Source organism: Eretmochelys imbricata, chromosome 11 (assembly GCF_965152235.1).
Source record: "Eretmochelys imbricata isolate rEreImb1 chromosome 11, rEreImb1.hap1, whole genome shotgun sequence".
Taxonomy (NCBI): Eukaryota; Metazoa; Chordata; order Testudines; family Cheloniidae; genus Eretmochelys; species Eretmochelys imbricata.
Window position 1 is genome coordinate 26,053,334 of NC_135582.1, and position 21,559 is coordinate 26,074,892.

The 21,559-nt window shown below is 40.8% G+C and overlaps 1 protein-coding gene across 7 annotated transcripts in view; it reads right to left on the bottom strand.

Moving 5' to 3' along the window:
- Nucleotides 1-21,559, bottom strand: part of ORC4 (origin recognition complex subunit 4) — a 63,351-nt gene that overhangs the window by 29,110 nt on the left and 12,682 nt on the right. For 4 of the 7 annotated variants that reach the window (XR_013347455.1, XR_013347456.1, XM_077829594.1 and 1 more), the window contains exons 2-4: nt 10,173-10,244; nt 4,327-4,403; nt 913-1,003 (exon numbers count right to left, since the gene is read on the bottom strand). Coding sequence is in view for 5 of the 7 variants with exons in the window: in XM_077829594.1 (XP_077685720.1) it covers nt 913-1,003; nt 4,327-4,403; nt 10,173-10,229 (225 nt within the window). In the remaining 2 variants the exon portion in view is untranslated. The remainder of the gene's footprint in view (nt 1-912; nt 1,004-4,326; nt 4,404-10,172; nt 10,245-21,559) is intronic. The other 3 variants (XM_077829596.1, XM_077829597.1, XM_077829598.1) reach the window with 2 other exon arrangements.

The following is a 21,559-nucleotide window of genomic DNA, read 5'->3' on the forward strand; positions in this document are numbered from 1 at the left end:
CCCCAGCTGTGATACAAGTTCACCTTTCCACAGAAGGGAGGGATCATGTGGTTCGATCAGGCCTCTGGGATAAGAAAGAAGCCCAGGTGGACAGAGACAGACACTTCAACGAAAGGAGCATGGAGAAGGCTGCAGAGTAGCAAGGCTCCTGCAGGAGACCAAGATACTAGGGGAGAGCAAAAGAGGGGGTTTGCCTGATGACCTCTCTGAGCCAGAGAGAAGACAAATCAAGGAGGAGTTTTGGATCCTTCCTGGGGAGGGAAGGATAGAGTGGGAGTGGCTGTTTGAAGAACAGGGAAGGACTCCTGCTAGAAAGGGCTGGCAATGGCTGCTGGATAAAGGGCAGATTGGAATGAAGGTGCCAGAGTGAGTATGCACTTGTGTTACAGTGATGACTTTACTTTGGGCACTGAGTGTTCTGTACTGTTTGTTAGTAAACCAGCCCAACCAAGAGTACCATTAGCCAGAAGAAAGCTTGGTGGATTATTTCCAAGACTCCAGAGAGAAAAAACTGAAGCGGGGTGCTTGCAGAGCCACCCTATACCACAAGGGGGCAGGTTGGAGGCAGCGTTCCTGTTACACGCTTTATTGTAAACTGCACATAAAGTCTGACTGAAATATGAAATTCTTGTATTTGAACTACAGACATCTGAATATTATAATTTCAGAAAGACAAAGAAAAATTTAAGTAAGGTTTTTCTTTTGAACAGCCTCATGAATACATCTCCTGAAAGGCTCATAAAAAAAGCATTAGCAAAACAAGATATCTTTAAAAATAAAACCCCACAAAGACAGGAAGTGATCAAAAGCCAAACTCCGCTGTGGTGTAACTTCAGGGACACCGATGGAGTTGCACCCATTTACACCAGGGTACGATTTGACCCTACATCAACTTGTACTAAGAGCTTTTACCATAGTCTTTCCTGATCCCCGGGGTCCAATGATGAGTGCAGAGTTACTTTCTCCATGGATAATGGTTCGTTTCAGCAGCTCCAGTAGATGTCTATAATGACAATGACAGTAAGTTAAAACTTTAGGAACAGGAGTATTTGCTGTAGCTGTAGAAGAGAACTCAGATAAGAAAAAAAGAAGCCTAACACAGGATGGCCGGTTAACTGCAATCACAGTAACATCCACTGGGTGCAAAATGTAATAAAATCCAAGTAAAAAAGATTAGACTCAGATTTCATAAACATTAAAAATGTGTGTTATAAAAAGTATCACTGGTTCTTCTAAATATCATGTTACGCACCACTATGCCATACATGGAAGGCAAATTTCAGAGAAAAACTATTACATTCAGTTCTTAGCTCCTTTCTTCAAATAGGAAAGGAACTAACCTCAATTAGTATTAAGACTTTTAAACAGCAACAGGTTGACAAACAAATGGTGTTACAACAACAAAAGGAAGAGAGAAAAAATGCTTCAAAATGTGCCAGCTAAGAGACCATTAGGACAGATGTGGAATCACCGACTAAATAATTTTAACCAACTGATTACCCATACTAAGCTTCTGATGCATTCACTGAAACTCAGGGTGTTTAAACTACAGCATAGGTGAACTTTGACAGAACTTAAGTTTACAATGAAATTACAGAATAAAAAGATGGCTAGAATAGTGTTCAGAGTTTAAGTGAATTGATTTAGCATAGAATGTTAGAATTTAAATAGAAACAGGAAGTCATTTATCACAAAGTGGTAAACTTATTCTATATTATTCTGGTACGAATACGGAACTATGAATTCTTCACACAGGTTTTTATGAATGTGTTACTCAAACTTCACACCAATCTAGAGTTATGGGAATGTTACTTGGAGTTCAGACAAATACTTCTTGTTAGAAATTTAAACAATTACTGAACTACTAAGCTGTCAGTTCTAGATGCCCTTCCTTAAGGCAAAGCTATTTCCCTTTAGGGTATCTTTACTGTATATTAAGATAATGTAAGTGATTCATTGAAGTGTTACTGTAAAACACTGAAATGGTTGTAGAGAGATTCTAGTAACCACAAGGGCTTTTTCAGTTCTCTGCCATAACTGAGGAATGAAAACTGTCCTGCTGATTTCCAGTTTTTCATCATGTTGCCTCTCCACAGCGTAACAACATCAGTGCCACCTTTGTTGCTGTGGAGGTCATCCCCTGCGATTGGTAATTTTTTTAAAGACCCCAAAAACGTATGGAAGGGGTCCACACGATATTTTTTTTGTAACAATGAGGATCAGGTTTTATATTCTACATTTATTTCCCCCAAAAACTGAATTAATTCAGTGAAGAATGCGAGCATAACATTTGTTTTATTCGTTTTTTTTAAAAGTCGGTTACAATATGCATTTTATAGTAGGAACACTAATTTTCTTACATTGACAATGGGGAAAAAAGAGAAAAGAACGGGAGTTACTGTTAACAACTGAAACAATCTTCCATTGAGGGGGAAGAATACACTTGGAAGAAAAGAGAAAAAAGTAACTCTTACAGAATCTTGGATGTCTTTCAGCAATGAGTGATCAATATTCAAAATAAATTCTTCATTATCAAAAGAGGAAGACAATAAATGTTAACATAAGATCAGCCATACAGGGTCAGATGAAAGATTCATCTAGCCCAGTATCCTGTCTTTTGACAGTGGCCAATGCCAGGTGTCCCACAGGGAAGGAACAGAGTAGGTAATCATCAAGTGATCCATCCCGTCACCCATTCCCAGCTTCTGGCAAACAAAGGCTAGGGACACCATCCCTGCCCATCCTGGTTATTAGCCATTGATGGACCTATCCTCCATGAACTTACCTAGTTCTTTTTTGAACCCTGTTATATAGTCTTGGCCTGCACAATATCCTCTGGCAAGGAGCTCCACGGGTTAACTGTGCATTGTGTGAAAAAATACCTCCTTTTGTTTGTTTTAAACCTGCTGCCTATTAATTTCATTTGGTGACCCCTAGTTCTTGTATTATGAGAAGGAGTAAATAACACTTCCTTATTTATTTTCTCCACACCAGTCATGATTTTGTAGACCTCTATCATATCTCCCCTTAGCCATCTCTTTTCCAAGCTGAAAAGTCTTATTAATCTCTCCTCATATGGAAGCTGTTCCATACCCCAAATAATTTTTGTTGCCCTTCTCTGAACATTTTCCAATTCCAATATATCTTTTTTGAGATGGGGCAACCACATCTGCATGCAGTATTCAAGATGTGGGTGAACCACTGATTTATAGAGGCAATATGATTTTTCTGTCTTGTAATCTAGCCCTTTTTTAATGATTCCTAACATTCTGTTTGCTTTTTGACTGCTACTGTACATGGAGTGGATGTTTTCAGAGAGCTATCCACAATGATTCCAAGATCTCTTTCTTGAGTGGTAGTAGCTAATTAGACCCCATCATTTTATATGTATAGTTGGGATTATGTTTTTCAATGTGCATTACTTTGTATTGAATTTCATCTGCCATTTTGTTATCCAGTTTTGAGAGATCCTTTTGTAGCTCTTTGCAGTCTGCCTGGGACTTAATTATCTTGAGTAGTTTTGTATCATCTGCAAATTTTCCCACCTCACTGTTTACCCCTTTTTCCAGATCATTTATGAATATGTTGAATAGGACTGGCCCAGTACAAACCCCTGGGGGACACCACTATTTACCTCGCACCATGTTATTTTTTGGAGTCCTAATTTATACTAGCAAATGTTTCATTATTAGTTCCTGTAACAGGGTCACTCACCCCTTAAGGCTGGAGCTAGCCACCCCGATTACAGAATAAGCCATATCTAGGTGAGATCAGGGTGACTGCCCTGTAAAGAACAGCAGGAGGCTGCAATGAAGGGGAGAATAGTCAGGAACTAGACTGCTAGGGGTGTGCAGGTTCTAGCAGAAACTCCTTGCAGTGTTCTGACAAAGCAGGAAAGGCTCCAGGCACGAAGACCTGGGAGAAGAAGATACAAACCAAGGTCTCTCAACTTTTGGATGAACAAACATTCAAAAATTTAAATAAAAACAACCTGAGAAGGGATGGGAATGGACAAAATGTAGGAGTTTCTTGAACATACATGAGAAAAATTCAGCCAAGAAGGTGATTTTCTTTTAGAAGTTTTTACACATGAAAAACAGGAATGCAAGTCTTTCTAATAATCTAATTTTAAAACAAAAGTTTAAATGAGTTTCAAGCTCTACTGAAGTTTTAAGAAGCTGCTTCTTTTAAGTGCATTTTAAAATCACTACTTAACAGAAAAAAGATCAAAGGCATAACAGGCCCTGTACAAATCAGAATTTATGTTTAAACTGAGGTCAAAATATTAAAGCAGCTGCTCACAAAGTTATGAAGTTGCTTACTCACTTGTACTGAAGTTGAACCCCAAACAGTTTTCCATTAGGGCACTGGTGACAAAATCTTTCACGTAAAATTCTTTGTACCTATTGAGATAAAGTAAGATTGGCACAAAATACGTAATGCCTGTAACACAGAGACATATACTAGCACCCTTAGTCAACTCTGCTGGATTACTGGAAGATTCATTAGTTATTTGTGCTATAGCAACTTGGGCATCGTGCAATGAAACCGACTCAAACTGTAAATGCACACGTTAGCTGTCACTAAAGATACAGAGTGGAAACCAATCATGGTACATAGTCTTTAGTGACAGTCTTTAGTGACACAGTCAGAGACCAGGAGCAGAGAAGACAAAAAGAATCTATCCAAGAGAGAAAAGCAGTGTTATTTCTGCAGGGTGTCCATCTCTAGTGCCCTGATATTCTGTTGTTGCTTCTCTCCTCAGCCCAAAAAATACATAATGTAGTACTCATTGCCACACTGGATTAGACCATTAGACCAGTGATCCCTCTAATCCTGTGTCCTATCTCTGACAGTACCCTGTACTACAGGAAGGTGCAAGAAAACCCATTGTATACAGTTAAAGAATAATATACTTAAAGCTGAAGTTTCTTCCAAAGAACTGAGTGAGGGTTTATACTACAACACAATTTTTTTGCTATGTAATGCATGTTAAAAGAATGTTATTCAAGCTGAAAGCTGAAGCACTCAAGGTTAGAAACTGACAAATTTACAGTTGCCTGTGCAACTTAATTCTGCCTCCTTATTCATCTATTTTGTGCAGATACACTGTGGGGAAAAAAAATAGCGTGGGATCATGTCATTAAAACTATATCGTAATGCAGACAACATAGTGGGACAGAATTAAGATTGCCTGGACAACCTCAAATCTAGTATTTCCTAACTTTTGAGTGCTTGATTTTGCAACCTAACTACACTGAAAGCTTTATTCCGTATATAATTTCCTAGATTTCTGGGGAGAAAACCTCACACATCATTTATCATCGGTAGGTTTTGAAGCCTCAATCTTCAGCACTAAAGCTGAGCCTTCTACTACTTGAACTACAGGACATTAGCTACCAGTAGAAAACTATTACCCCATGAGAGGGACAGGAACCTGCAATATGGAGATGGTCAGGGACACCTCAACCCAGTTCTTCTCTCCCACTTACCCTGACACTGCAATGGCTCTGACAGCTTCCTGGCCTCCCCAGGGCAATGCATGCTGCTGCTTTGGCAGTAGCATGGACCTGACCTTAGAAATGCCATGTCTGGCATCATGACAAAGTTTTTCCTGAAGAACTCAAACAAGAGAGGGAAAAATGACTTTTTCCTCTCTCATCAGAATGTGAACAGAATTTGACAGACTGAAGAAGAGTTGCTTCTTTAACCAGAGGACTTACTTCCCTGTGAAGTTCAAAGGCCTGTTGCAAAGATTGGAAGCGTTAAAGCTTCTAAAAAAAAAAACTTTCCAAGAATCTTTTATAATGGCAAGTGTTATGACAACCTAAATACAAGGGCAACCACTAGCTCTCCCAGTAAAAAGAATATAATATAATAGGTAATCCTAGTGTACCTGAGTTTCATCCATAATCTAAACCTTTTTAAAAAAAATCCTATTAAGCTCTTCATCATAATTTTATTTTGGAGCAATGAGTTCCACAGAATAATTACACACTATCAACTAGTATTCCCTTTTTAGCAGCAAAAAGTATGTTGCCTTTCAATTTAACTGAATGCCCCTTTCAGTCTGTATTCTGAAGAAGGGTAAGTAGAAGTATTTGATAGGTATTTACCTTCTTTGAGCTAGTAGTTGTGTCATTCGCTATCATATCCCTTTATCCTTCTCTAAACTGAGCATCCCAAGTCTTTTCACTATCCCTTCACATGAAAATATTTTCATGTCTTTTAATCCCTCTTCTCTTATTGGATCCTCCTCTATTCCTACTTACTCTTTTGAGATTGTGTCCAGAACAAAATGCATTACTCCTAGTGAGGAAGTACCAGAGATACAAAAACAAACAAACAAACAAACCCCAAAATCCCACAAACCCTACCCATACAGCTCATCTTCAGTTTTACTTCCTGACAGTCTAGCATATACCCACCAATTCTTTCAAGCTTTCCATTTCTGCAACACTTAAAAAGAAACTAAACATTTCTTATGTCTTTAGCTTTCTGTTCGTAGTATTCTCAACTTCCATGCCATTTTATAGGCTTTGTTTGGATGAATTCCCCCACCCCCAGAAGAGTAGGAGGACAGCTGGAAAAGTATCTTGCAATTTAACCAAACTTTCTTGCATTCCTTGATCTTCATTTTAACAGTATGCATAATTTCTGTGACAAGGTATGTTCAAGTATAAATGCATAATTGCTTCAAGTTGCAGTCTAAGATGGAGTCAGCTATTCTCAATGACAATTGATAGAGACTATCAAGAAAGAATTTGCATACATCTCTCAGAATGCAAGAAGTTGGCTTGGTCAAGTTAGCCAAGAATGTGAACCATTTTCCATACATTGGCAGCCACCTCTCCCAAACAGCCAGCATTGACACAAATTGAATACAAAAAGAAAAGGAGTACTTGTGGCACCTTAGAGACTAACCAATTTATTTGAGCATAAGCTTTCGTGAGCTACAGCTCACTTCATCGGATGTAGCTCACGAAAGCTTATGCTCAAATAAATTGGTTAGTCTCTAAGGTGCCACAAGTACTCCTTTTCTTTTTGCGAATACAGACTAACATGACTGTTACGCTGAAATTGAATACAGGATCTGCTATGCCAGCACATTTTGGAAGACTACTCGAACGAGTCTTCAATGACAGAGATCTACAAACAAGTACCAAGACCTTGGTTTACAAGGCAGTTGCCATTCCTCACCCTTCTCTATTGGTGTGAGACCTGGGTAACAGACAACATCTCAAGCGGCTGAAGAGGTTCCAGTACTGCTGTCTCAGAAGGATTCTCAGGATCAGTTAGGAAGACTGACGCGTTCTCTCTGCAGCCAACATCAGCAGTATAGAAGCGCAAGTCATGAAATACCAACTCCAGTGGGCTGGCCACTGTGTACGTATGCCCGACACTCGCCTCCTGAAGCAAGTACTCTTCTCTCAGTTAAGTCAGGGAAGAAGGGCTCACAGAGGGCAGTGCAAGCGTTTCAAAGACATACTGAAAGTATATCTTAAAAAGGGAGGCATCAACCCAACAAACTGGGAGGCCTTGGCGCGGAACAGAACACAGTGGTGTCACACCATACACCAAGCCACAGCTCACTTTGAGAAGAACAGATGTGCTCATGAGACAGAGAAGCAACAAAGGAAGAAAGAAAGGACACAACACTCCAGGCAACAATTATGCAAGACTGTCACTGCTGTGGGAAAACCTGCAGGGCAAGAATTGGGCTCCTTGGACACTTAAAAACTCACCAATTAACCCACCTTGGGAGACATCATCCTCACATAGAGGGATAGCTGAAGAAGCTGCCAAGAATGGCACTATAACGATGTTTCCTGAAGGCTGTTATGCTCCTAACTTTTAGGAATGGTCTGTCTAGCAGTGGCCAGGCCTACAGACAGGGACACATACTGAAAAAGGAATGTCCTACTGCAAAGGAGTAAACTTTCATGTGCATGTGGGCAATGGGGAGGTACAGTTGCATATTTATAAATGTTAAGTAGTCCTAAGGATTGTGGGCTCCCCTAAGATGACCTGAGGATCTTCATTTTGAAGGTATGACAAAAAAAGAATTTGGAAGAAGGGCTGTAGAGATAGTTGAAGAAAAACTCCGCAGGTATGGACACAGCTGGAATTATATGAATAGGCTTGAGCTACAATGAAGATTTTCTTACGAAGTCCTTACCCAAGAATAGAAAAACTTGTAAAGCCACCTCTGCAACAGGTGTTTGGGTGAAGCAGGGGCAGCAGCATTACAATTTCTCTTGACCTTTGCTGGTTTGGCCAGACTTCTAAGAAACATTCTTTTGGAATGTTTTTGAACTACCTATGCTTTAACAGAAGATCTACAAGGAGAAGAGTAACAAGAAAGGAATCCAGTAATCTTTATGGAGGATTTCTTGAAATAAGAAAGAAGAGTCAGCAAAACCACCAGGCAGAAGACTCTGAGTTTTCTTAAATGTCTGTCAAATTCATCCCTCAAAAGCCTAGAGAAATCAGTGATGGGTAGAGCAGATCACTTTTAATGCCTGGTCCATCAGCAAGAGGGAAGCCTTGGTGGTACCTCCAAGATATTAACTTGCTTTCAGAGGGCTACATTAATCATATAAAGCCTTTTTCAAGGGTCTTCAGTACGGTTAAAGTGATTTTATTCTTCTACTTCGAGAGACTTAGCCAATAGTCTTACTGGTAAAAAAATTTTTTTTTAGGTTTGCACATCCCGTACCACCACACAAACAAAGGAAGTAAATCCCTGACAAGTAAGTTCAGTAGCAAGACCTTGTTATACCTTACATAACATACTAAAGATGTTTGACTACTTATAAAGTGCAATCATGGCAAATAGATGAACAGGGCACATGGTGATGCATCATTCTTGTTTTGCTTGCTTACTTGTAAGTGTGGTATTCAGTAATTGTTCTTCCTGTCCTTAGTACAAATTAGAAAGATTCTATACTTCTCCCCACCCCACTCTTCATGTCTCTTAATGTGAAAATTTGTTATGAATCTAAGCCTCAAAATAATTTGAACCTCACCCAGAGAGCCACCATTTACAAGTTCCTCAGAGAAGCTTAAAATTATCTTAACAGATTTATCTTCTCTTAGACAAACTGGTTATTTGCCTGTTTTGAATTAACATAGCTATTTACACAAGTCAAGAGTTGTGAGACAGTGCTTTAACACAAAAATCTGTGGGTGTCAGCAAGGTCTGCAGAGTTCTGAGAACTTATTAGCTAGCGCAGTAGCATAAGCATTTTAAATATAGTGGCCCTTCTGATAATGAAGTGTGAAAGCTGGAATATAGATGTATACCTGAGTGACCTAATTTTATTTTAAAATAGGTCAACAGCAGGATTGCAAGTACAACCAATGGCAAAACTCAGTTTTAATTGTAGTCATTAAGTTCTGGCAACATGTTCATAGTTAAAAAAGAAAGTCACACATCTACCATGGAAGACAGTGTATCCATAGCTGAAGAGAAACTGAGGCAGCAATACCAGAAACGTAAGAAACCTATTACAACCACTAAATGTTTAATATACTATAAGTATGTTGGATAATATCTAGACAGTCAGTTTGAGGAGTTGAAGGGCACAGGTGTGCAGTTGCAGCCTCTTCAGAGAGCTCCTGTCCTACCTCACCTGGCCCCTCAGTGAAGGAGGAATTCGCCTGGGCTGTGATTCACACTGCACATAGGAAGAGGATAGGATCAGTCAATAACCCCAAACGTGAATTTGAAGACAGGCCAGGATTTGCTATTTACTTACCTTGAATGCTTACTTTTATGAAGTGTGATAGACTTGTCAGTGAGCTAATTGTAGACTACTTTCAAAATGTGACAAAGTACAGGATTGTCCCTAAGCATTTTTATTATAAATGATTAAAAATAATTAGACCAATTGTTTGAATACCTGTATCTAACCGAGTGAATTATCGGGCGGCAACCTGATGCAGGTACATAACTGATGATGCATGGACATGTACAGAGACATCAGTAATCAAAAGGGATCAAACTTAGGGTCTTCAGGATCAGATAATGCTTGACAAGAGGACTCCCTTAGTTGTTTTGTAAGGGAAGGGTAGAAATTCACTAAAGCCAGACACTAGAAGAGGTCAGTGTCACCCACCCTACACCAATGAATTAAAACAACAAAGGAAGATAGAAAAAGGTTGCCCACCTGTGAGATGCATTCTTCATTTACAGAGCTTGTCTCCTTTGACTTACGTTTACTCATTGCAGTAATTCACATCTTAAATAAAAAAGAGATTTTCTCTAAGTTTTGCTTTTTGTTCAACTGTATGCTTGTCAAAAAACAAGATGTTTGCACACCGCACTTAATGCAATACCAAATCAATATTTATGGCAATGTTTACACATTCATAAACTGAACTTTTTGAGTAGTCAGGTTTTTCATATGGGATAAACAGGCAGTCTAACAACATTTTTGGTTACATCATATTACTGATACAAACAACTAATAATATTGAAAGAAAGTCTTGCACCATGCCAGCTTAGATGAAGGCTTTGTCTACACAAATACACACTCACAAGTTGTATTGATATAATTGTATTAACATGGTTATACTAATACAACCCCCAAGTATGGATAGTTATACCAGCATAAAAGTGTTTTACATTGGTATAGCTTATTCCCCTTTATATACATGAATAAGTGATACCACTATAAAGAATCTTTATACGGATATAATTGTCCACCCTAGGACACTGCACTAGCATAACTACATCTGCTTAAAAAGAAGTCATACCACTAACCGTTATACTGGTACAAAACTGGTGTGTAGACCAGGCTAAAGCTTCCTGCCAGGAGCCCAACAAGCAATTCCATAATAATGAAAAGAAAGGCACTTAGTTGCAATGAAAGACTGAGTTCAACCCACAGCAATGTGAAAAAGTACAATCCAGAGAAGTGACTCTCAGTGAGACAGGCTTCAGTAGCAATCGGATAGTGAGCAAAGTTATGCAAGAACCTTAGAAGAGCTAACCGTTATGGTTATGTTTGAGTGACCAATTTTTAAACAAAATCAGTTGAAGAATATTTTGCTCTTCTAAAGAAGGTCAGTTTCTAGCTTCACAGGCAGTTACACATCTATAAGTAAGGTTTTGATGAAGCTGTTCTAGCTTCTGTGGTTGAAAAATAATCCTGTCAGTAGAGGTATGCCACATAATAGATAAAAGTAGTGTGGAAGAATAAACACAAAACTGTAAAGGTGACATGCAGTTTTTTTCCTTTCGGTGATCTTTGAATCCTAATTAGCAAGTGTGATCTGTATCTGTACAGAGATAACCTATTACAATCCATTTAGATAAATGAATAAATAAATAAATAATTTACAAGCCTCAGACATTTTTCTGACCCCACGTAAGTAAACAAAACATGCAACAGATGTTCACAGAAGCCTTTGTGGCCCTTGTAAACATCTAGGAAGTGAAGGCTTCTTACCCTCAGAAGGAGATTTACGTACAATATAAACTTCAGATTATGATAGGAACTGGAAGGGCACTGTCAACAGAGAAAGGAGTAGTAAGCAAAAAGCGTTCTTATCCTTATGAAGGGGAACAAATAGGCATAGAGATGGAGACTGCAGCAGTTATACACAGAATTTTAAGGGTTTGTTTTATCAGGAAGGCACTCCTGTCTCCAATCTTCCTGGGGCAGCATAGTGGGCCAGCTGCCCCACTCCAGTAAAATAGGAGTTAAAAGCAGCCAAGCTAGGCTGATTAGGGAAACAGCCACAGCTGTGGTCAGCTCAGTTAGGGCCCAGCTGGCTCTGATAAGAGGGCTGGGGGCCAGGAGCTGGAGGAGTCTTACTCTAGCCCTGGAGCTGAAAGGGCTAGCTGCCTGGAAGCAAGGTACCTGAGGCAGAGCAGAACACTGCTGGGGAAGGGCAAAGGGAGCTGGGGAGGCTCCAGCCCGGTAAACCCCCAGGCTGCAGGTCTTGTTGAAGGCTTACGAAAGGTACTGGGGCTGCAGAGGGGAAGCCTGGGGATAGGCAAAGGCAGCAGGTCCTACCCCCTTGCCAATGATGAGTGGCCACAACAGACTGCAGTCTGCCCCAGTGAAAGGGGGCTAGATGATGACTGGCAGTAGCCACTGAGTCAAGGTGAGTTTAGAGGGTTGGGGGTTCCCCTGGATACTGTGGGGTAGTGCTGGGGCAGAACCCTGAGGTAAAGGACACTGGTGTCTGGGAGGGACACAGGGCCAGCAGCAGGCAAGACAGTGACCAGCGGAGGGTGCTCCGAAGGCTGGAAAGAGCTAATTCCCAAGACAACCAGCAGGAGGCGCTGCACCAGTGAGTTATTACATTACTACAGGCAGGTAGGAAGGAAGTTTACCCTTTAATTGAAGTGCTATTCCTTAGTATTGTTTACACTGTTTCAGGAGCAGAGAAATAAGTCTGAAAATTCTGATTCACCTTTTCGCATAACCAGAACGCAAACAGCAGTAAAACAAGCTAGCTGTCAAGTGATGCCCAGCATCAAAATTAGACTGTCTTCTCAGTGCTGATCTTGGACTCCTCCTGTGTTGAAGATATGAACATCTCCCCCAATGAAACCACATCATTTCATAGAATATCAGGGTTGGAAGGGACCTCAGGAGGTCATCTAGTCCAACCCCCTGCTCAAAAGCAGGACCAATCCTCAACTAAATCATCCCAGCCAGGGCTTTGTCAAGCCTGACCTTAAAAATATCTAAGGAAGGAGATTCCACCACCTCCCTAGGTAACACATTCCAGTGTTTCACCACCCTCATAGTGAAAAAGTTTTTCCTAATATCCAACCTCAACCTCCCCCACTGCAACTTGAGACCATGACTCCTTGTTCTGTCATCAGCTACCACTGAGAACAGTCTAGATCCATCCTCTTTGGAACCCCCTTTCAGGTAGTTGAAAGCAGCTATCAAATCCCCCCTCATTCTTCTCTTCTGCAGACTAAACAATCCCAGTTCCCTCAGCCTCTCCTCATAAGTCATGTGTTCCAGTCCCCTAATCATTTTTGTTGCCCTTCGCTGGACTCTCTCCAATTTATCCACATCCTTTTTGTAGTGTGGGGCCCAAAACTGGACACAGTACTCCAGATGAGGCCTCACCAATGTCGAATAGAGGGGAACAATCACGTCCCTCGATCTGCTGGCAATGCCCCTGCATATACATCCCAAAATGCCATTGGCCTTCTTGTCAACAAGGGCACACTCTTGACTCATATCCAGCTTCTCGTCCACTGTAACCCCTACGTCCTTTTCTGCAGAACTGCTGCCGAGCCATTCGGTCCCTAGTCTGTACCGGTGCATGGGATTCTTCCGTCCAAAGTGCAGGACTCTGCACTTGTCCTTGTTGAACCTCAGATTTCTTTTGGCCCAATCCTCCAATTTGTCTAGGTCCCTCTGTATCCTATCCCTACCCTCCAGCGTATCTACCTCTCCTCCCAGTTTAGTGTCATCTGCAAACTTGCTGAGGGTGCAATCCACACCATCCTCCAGATCATTTATGAAGATATTGAACAAAACCGGCCCGAGGACCGACCCTGGACCCTACCAAGAGGGAAAGAGTCATTCTTAAGTCCTGAAATGTGTCGATTAAAACTCCTTTAATGCTTTGAGATAAGGTGAGTGAGATACCATCTTTTACTGGCCCAACTTCTGTTGGTGAAAGAGACAAGCTTTCCAGCTCTTCTTCAGGTCTGGGAAAAGTACTCCGACTGTGACAACTCAGTACAAGGTGGAACAGACTGTTTAGCATAACTAGTTAACACACATTTTAAGAGCATTCAAGGTGAAGTTGCCTGTTAACACCTAGCCAGTCATAGGAGAAAATAAGGGGGGATTGTAGATTACAGATTGTTGTAGTAAGACAGACACTGAATATATTTTTTTAAGACCATGATTTTAGAGGCTAGCAAAGTTATGTATTTAAGCTGCTAGGCTTGTCTTTTGAAGGTGTTGTGCAGGTTTCCTTTGAGGACGAACAGAGATCAGCTATGGAGCGATTGTTTTGTGAGAAGTGTTTTCTCAGGACAATATTTCAAGGCTAGAGAAAAAAATCAGCCCCATTTTAACAGATTTTAAAATCTACAATGACCTTAGTGATTGATAGAGACTCTTAAAGATTTAAATTCACTTTTTACACTAAGGCTATGGCTACAGTACAGACCTTACAGTGGCACAGTTATAACACTGCAGCCACACTGCTGTAAGGTCTCCTATGTAGCCACTCTACGCTGGCAGGAGAAAATTCTCCCACCAGCATAATTAAACCAAACCCAACAAATGGCAGTAGCCATATTGGCTACTGCGTGTTCGGTGGTATTTTTTCCACACACCCCGATCAACAAAGTTTTGCCAACAAAAGTGCTCATATAGATAAAACCTAAGACTAGCTTTAAGTCTAAACTAATGTACCAAAGGATTAAAATTATGCCGGACAACCACTGATCTGTAAACTTTATAAGCTTCAGTAACATAGTGAGGCATTAGCTTACTTGATCTTGAGACAGCCTCCACCCTACTGCACATGCCTCTGATGCAAGCCAGAGTGTTTGCAGGTAGCATGACTTCAGACATGCTGTGGCTGATGAACCTGAGTTCAGCCCATGTACCATGAGTTTGAATCTTGCCAGTGGCAGGTCTGAGAATGTGCGTTGCACACATTAGGAAAGCTGGTCAAGAATTTTCCAGTGAAAATTTTTTATAAATCAGAAAATGCCACTTCACAGAAACCAAAAGTATTCATATGAAAGAGCTGCTTTCAACAAGTCTCTCAATGAGAATTTTGAAAAAAGTTTCTATATTGAAATATCCCACTGACATTTTGAAAATTAAATGTTTTGGTCTGACATGGCTGTGTTTAAGAATTGGAGTTAATTTGTACTAAAAAAGAGGGGGGGGGAGAAATAAGGTCAAAATGAAATGTTTAGATTCAAAGAGTTTTTCAGTTTGCCAGTTCATGAAAATTTGAGATTACTTTTTATCCTGAATCAAGAAAGGAAGGAAGTTTTCAAAAATTGTGAAAATTCTTGTTGGACAAAAAAAGTTTCCCCACCCATCTCTAGACATTAGTTGCTCTGTCTCCATTCTTTAGGGGCTGCCTCTTGAGTTTTTGCTCTAAGACTTTGTTTTAAGAGCCAATAAAGCATGCTCTAAAATCCACATGCATACTCAGATTTTCCTTAAGAAAGGAAGGAAGTATTAAGTCAAGGAAGTCAAGGAAGAAAGTATTAAGGTGAGAGGGGATAAGAGTTCAAGAGCTTGTCTACACTTAAAATGCTGCAGTGCTTCAGCAAAGACGCTATCCACACCAATGGGAGAGCATCTCCTGTCAGTGTAGATAGGCTACCTCCCACTACTTGACCTATCACTGTCTACACCCGGGTTAGATTGATTTAAATTGAGTCACTCAGGGATGTGGATTTTTCACGTCTTTGAGCAACACAGTTATACAACCTAATTTCCTAGTGTAGACCATGCCTCATAAGCAACAACATTAGGGTAGTCAGGGCTGTTCCTGTGGGGTATAGGGCCTGGGACAACCCCTCCTGCTGTCCAAGGCCCCATGCCCACTCCAACCCTTCCCCCAAGCTCCTGCCCTGCCTGTTCCCACCCCCATTCCATTCCTTCCCCCAAACTCGCACCCTCCCCACAAAGCAACGCTGGGAGCTGGCAGGGTAGGCTGGGTCGCTCGCTGCTGCCCTGGACCTCGCATCCATCCTATGGATGGGATGCCTCAGCTCTGGGTGGAGTAATTATGCCACATGCTATTAACCCATTTCCTAATCAATGGGACACTGTAATCAAAGAAAAGCAAGTAACTGCAGCTCTCAATGTCAGCATGAGCAAAAGGATAACTAAAACCAGGAAATACCCTCAGAGAGAGCCTGAGTCTAAGGACATGTGTAGTGTCAACAATTAGATTGTACCAGCATACCATCCCCAATCAAAACATTAACATGTTTATAGTGAAAAATAAAGATAAATTTCAACTGTCGACAATAATTCATCCAATCTACAAAACAAGCTTTATTCTTCCAAGTGCAGTAGTTTGAGATATTGGATTCTAGAAAATTTTAGGTGTGTGGCCATTTTAAAAACAGTTACAGCAAACTTCAAGTCACATTTTCCCTGCACAAACTGCTACAGCAAACTCAAGCAGTGTGCAAGCTACAATCAACTTTTAAAAGTTACATTGTAACCCATGTTAAAATGGAACTCCTGATGCATCCTTGACTGTGATGGAGCTAACACCCTACCATAACACTGCTGTGCCACACAGGATCCATGCGTAGAACTACTGGTGCAAATTGTTTATCAGCTATAGCCCCCCTCCAGAAGGAGGTGGTTTTAACATTCAAACGGCTTTGAAGCTCCCAGGCATAGCAAGGTTGTCTTTAAGTTCCTTATGCCACAACAATAAGATAGACTTTGGGAGAAGGGGAGCATCAGCTCACCCACTGAGATAAATGGGTCAGTTACCATCTTCACTCCTCTCCATGGTTCCTCCAACCTACTGGGGCCCTGGAAGTAACCTAGTGGAAGAACATGGGCAAGAAAAGTGAGAAATTGTTTTCAGAATGATTTTCTAAACAAGCGGCCATTCCATGGCCTAAGATAAAACCCAGAACTCTCTGAGGTGGCAAGGACACACTGAGGGGGACTGCATTTAAGGGTTTGTTGTTTTCCTAAGATCTGTAATGCTAGGGTTACTTAAGAGTGAAAACTTTTGTGATTAAGAGATTCCTTTCCTTTATTGCCATATAGTCCCTGAAGGGTGTAATTGGGGGGGGGGACGACGACAAAAACAAACAAAAAAAACCAGAACTTTCCACAGTCAGTGGACTTGGTGCAGTTTCATGTTTAAGTAACTAGGGGGTGGAGGAGGGCTGAGGTATTGCTTTGGTCTAAGCGGCCAGACTGTAGGGTCCAACTACCCAAGAAGAAAGCTAAACACTGGATCTGCATTTGTGAATATGTTTATCAGTCACTACCCAAACCCAGGGGACTCTGGAGCACTAGGGATTCAGCAGTCAGATCCAATCACAACCATCTGGTGTCCATTCAGAGAGTAGAACTGGGCCAAGGACAATCTGAGCACCCCATTCTTTCTTTTTTCTTTCAGAAGCTCAGGGGAACAAGAAGGGAAGAAAATAGCTCTTCAAGCAGATAATGTCCCTGAACCTCCTCGGGTTGGGGTTTAGGGAGGGAACCACTTTTCATATGAAGTTATGGTTGGTAGGTATCTGGTAATCTGAATTGTTCTCTCTCTCCACTTTGGATAGCTATTACTATCACTAATGCATATAGAAATTTATCCTCTTGATTTTCTTAGTGTGGGTGGGATATACCTCAACAGCTCCTAAAAAACCCTTACATTTCCAAGTACTGTCAATACATATTAAGGGAAAGTAAGGAACCAAGCATTTCAAATAACTAGATACATATCCTTAAACAATTTTTGAAGTTCTGTGTACTTACTGAGCATTTGCAAGTGTTACGTTAAATACAAGCAATAGCTTTCTTTGACAGGCTAACGGTGGATAAAAATAAAGGCTTTCTTTTAAAAAAACCAAACAAACAGGTTTTTTTTCCCTCAATGCGTTTTATCCAAAAAAAACCCCAATCTTAAAGTTAGTTAATTAAGATATGATAGCTCAAAGATATTTCATCATGGAATAGGGAATATAAATTCTAATTCTATAGTATGAGACAATATATTCATGTAAAGTTTAAGAAAAGCTTTGTAAACAAGTCCCAATAGTTCATGGATTAGGGACCCAATCTTATGTGGTTCCACAGGCTTTTGTATAGATTTAGGTTAATCTTTCTATCTACACAATGGGACTCAGTGCTCAGTCTAGAAGATACCATCAGAGATGCTTAGTTTTGCAGTTCTCAAACTGTAGATTTGTCTCCCCAGAGGTAACATTCTTGTTAACAGCAAAAATGTTTTTAAATAAATAGAGAGATGAGAAACAGACCTCAACTCTATTATCCCACTGCAAATTTGTGCGCACAGAGTCAATCCCTTACCTCTCTCAAAGTGCAAAGTTTCAAAAAGTTCAATGAATAGAAGATTGTTGGGACAAGGAAGAAAAAGTCTCAAGATAAATGTGAGACGCAAGGGACATATGCTTGTTTTGTTAAAATATGTTTGCTGTTGAAGAAAAAAATCCAGAATATATAAAGTTGTTGTTGTTTTAGTTAAAAAAACAATTTAAATGTCTGTCTGGTGATGATCTCCTATTACAGCATGGCAAGAAAATCCTCCAAATGTTAAAGATTAACCTGTTGACTTGGAGATAGTTCATCTCCCAATGACTTCATAAATATTTGCTTCAGTTACTTTTGGTAAATGAAATAACAAACAATCACTCATTTTGTGATATAGCCGTAAAACTAATCTGAAAAGTTTTCAAAATAAATCACTTTAAAAATGTTGTGTACCCCTTCTAAAAATGAAACCTACATCTACCTGAGTTGTGAAGAATATGTATGAAGGTTCTAACAACCAACAAGAATGCACTTTTATGTAGAAATCCATGATTAAATAGAGTCTTCCTGACTACTGATTTAAATCAAATTGATTTAAATAAAACCCACCCTGCAGGGTAACAAACGTTGTGGATAGGGTGAGGGGAATGTGGTAGATGTGGTCTATCTTGACTTTAGTAAGGCTTTTCATACCATTTCATATGACCTCAAACAAACTAGGGAAACACAACCTAGATCAGTGGTCTCAAACTCAAAATGACCATGAGGGCCACATAAGGACTAGTACATTGGCCCAAGGGCCACACCACTGACCAACCCCCCCCCCCACACCCTGCCCCCACTCCACCATTTCTGTGAGGCCCTGCCCCGCCCTCATTCCAACCCCTTCCCTGAAATCTCCACCCCCTGGGGGTACAGGAGGGGTGCATCAGGGGGCTCAGGGCAAGGGGGTTCAGCTGTAGGAGGGGTTCGGGGCACGGATCCGGCCCAGCACACGCTGGGGCAGGGCAGGCTCCCTGCCTGTGTGCCCTGCCCCCGCAGCGCTCCAGGAAGCGACCAGGACCCAGGGGGCACAAGGGTCTGTGTGTTGCCCTGGCTGCTCCTCCAGGTACCTCCCCCAAAGCTCCCATTGGCCGGGAATGGGGAACCGTGGCCAATGGGAGCTTCGGGGGAGGTACCTGGAGGAGCAGCCAGGGCAACATACAGACACCCCTGTTCCCTCCATACCCCAGGTCCCAGCCGCTTTCCGGAGCAGCATGGGGGCAGAGCCGGAGCTGCTCTAGGTAAATGCTGGGAGGGGCAGGGATGCCACAGGGAGCTGTTGGGCCACAGACAAGAACCCTGCGGGCCGCACACGGCCCACATGTTTGAGACCCCTGACCTAGATGGAGCTACTATAAGGTGGGTGCATAACTGGTTGGAAAACTGCTCCCCAAGGGTAGTTATCCGTGGTTCCCACTCAAGCTGGAAAGGCATATCAAGTGGGGTCCCACAGGGATCAGTTCTGGCTCTGGTTCTGTTCAATATTTTCATCAATGATTTAGATAATGGCAGCAAGAGTACACTTAAAGTCTGCAGATAATACCAACCTGGGAAGGATTACAAGTGCGTTGGAGGATAGGATTAAAATTCAAAATGATCTGAACAAACTGGAGAAATGGTCTGAAGTAAATCGGATGAAATTCAATAAGGAGAAATGCAAAGTTCTCCACTTAAGAAGGCATTATCAGTTGCACATACAAAATGAGAAAGGACTATCTAGGAAGGAATACTGTGGAAAGGGATCTGGGGGTCATGGTGGATCACAAGCTAAATATGAGTGAACAGTGTAACACTGTTGCAAAAAAGCAAACATCATTCTGGGATGTATTAGCAGGAGTATTGTAAGTAAGACATGAGAAGCAATTTTTCCACTCTACTCCACACTGATTAGGCCTCAACGGGAGTATTGTGTCCAGTTCCAGGTACCACATTTCAGGAAAGATGTGGACAAAGTGAAGAAAATCCAGAGAAGAGCAACAAAAATTATTAAAGGTCTAGAAAACATGACCTCTGAGGGAAGATTTAAAAAATTGGATTTGTTTAGTCTTAAGAGAAGACTGAGAGGGGACTTAAATAGTTTTTAAGTACATAAAAGGCTGTTACAAGGAGAAGGGAGAAAAATTGTTCTCTAACTTCTGAGGCTAGGACAAGAAGCAATGGACTTAAATTGCAGCAAGGGCAGTTGAGGTTGGACACTAGGAAAAATCTTCCCATCAGGGTGGTTAAGCACTGGAAAAAATGGGAGGTTGTGGAATCTCCATCACTGGAGATTTTTAAGAGCAGGTTAGACCTGTCAGGGACGGTCTAGATAATACTTGGTCCTGCCACAAGTGCAGGAGACAGGACTAGATGACCTCTCGAGGTCCTTTCCAATCCTCCAATTCTATGACTTTCAGTAGCAGGAGATGACCAATAGCTTGGGGCCAGAAAAGGTGCTGACTGACATGGTGTATTAGTGGATCACTTGCACATTGCCAAAGCCCTCCTTAAGACTCACTCACATGCTACTCTTCTGCTGTGTTGCAGCCAAGTTAAATTCACATAATTGAGGTACTGGCTCATACACAAGCGATAAGGAAATATGAGATCAGCATAAGGACTGGGAAAATGAGACAGAAGAAACTGTCACATATGGTCAAGTAAATAACTTCTTTTGGAAATCCCAGAGATGAATCTTAAGAAGATGGCATCCTATAGTTGTTTGTTGTTTTGTTTGCTTGCTTACAGTGGGGTAGTGGAGGAAGCAATAGCAGCATAGCATTAAAGAACAAGGCACTGAATGGCTTTATTTTCAAGGATAAAGTTTAGAATCTGGAGAACACCCAACAACCAGAGTTGTACAGAACTCTTGGATGTCCTTAAAATTTACATTTTGAGAAACTGAGCTATAGAAGGCAAGAAAAAGCTGGACAAGTGATTTCAGAAAAGTTACTAGAACACAACAGTAAGAGGGTTGCCGTTGTTAAAAAGGGGAAGTTTTCAAAAAGCTATTTTGAGTGGCAAATAAGTGAATGGACACTGTCAACACTCATTACCCTTCTGTATTCACAATAACCACTGTCCCAATGTTTAAGTGCTTTATCTGCCATCATTCTCAGGTGTAATTATTCTCTTATTTATTTAGGAAGTTTTAACAGGTTTACAAATCCTGGCCATGTAAGTATCCGGGACCAAAAAAAAAAAAAATCACAACAGTAAGCTTTTGTTTGGAGAAAAAGTAATATAATCAGATCTCTCTATTTAACAGTGTGTTACCATATTCGTGAGTGAGCATCTTTACATTACCTATGACATGCTGTTTCTGGCAATTTTATTACATTAAGTGACATGTCCGATTACCACATTTAACAAGCCAACCATGTCGATCAAATGTTAATATTCAAAAAAGTTGGAAAAGTATACTAATATTTTTTTAAGTGACTATACTTTGAATATTAAATACATGGTAACCAAATATCTGTTTCTATTTTTCCCCTCTCTCAATTTTGCTGGGTATGTAATCAGTGCATTGTTTTTAAAATAAA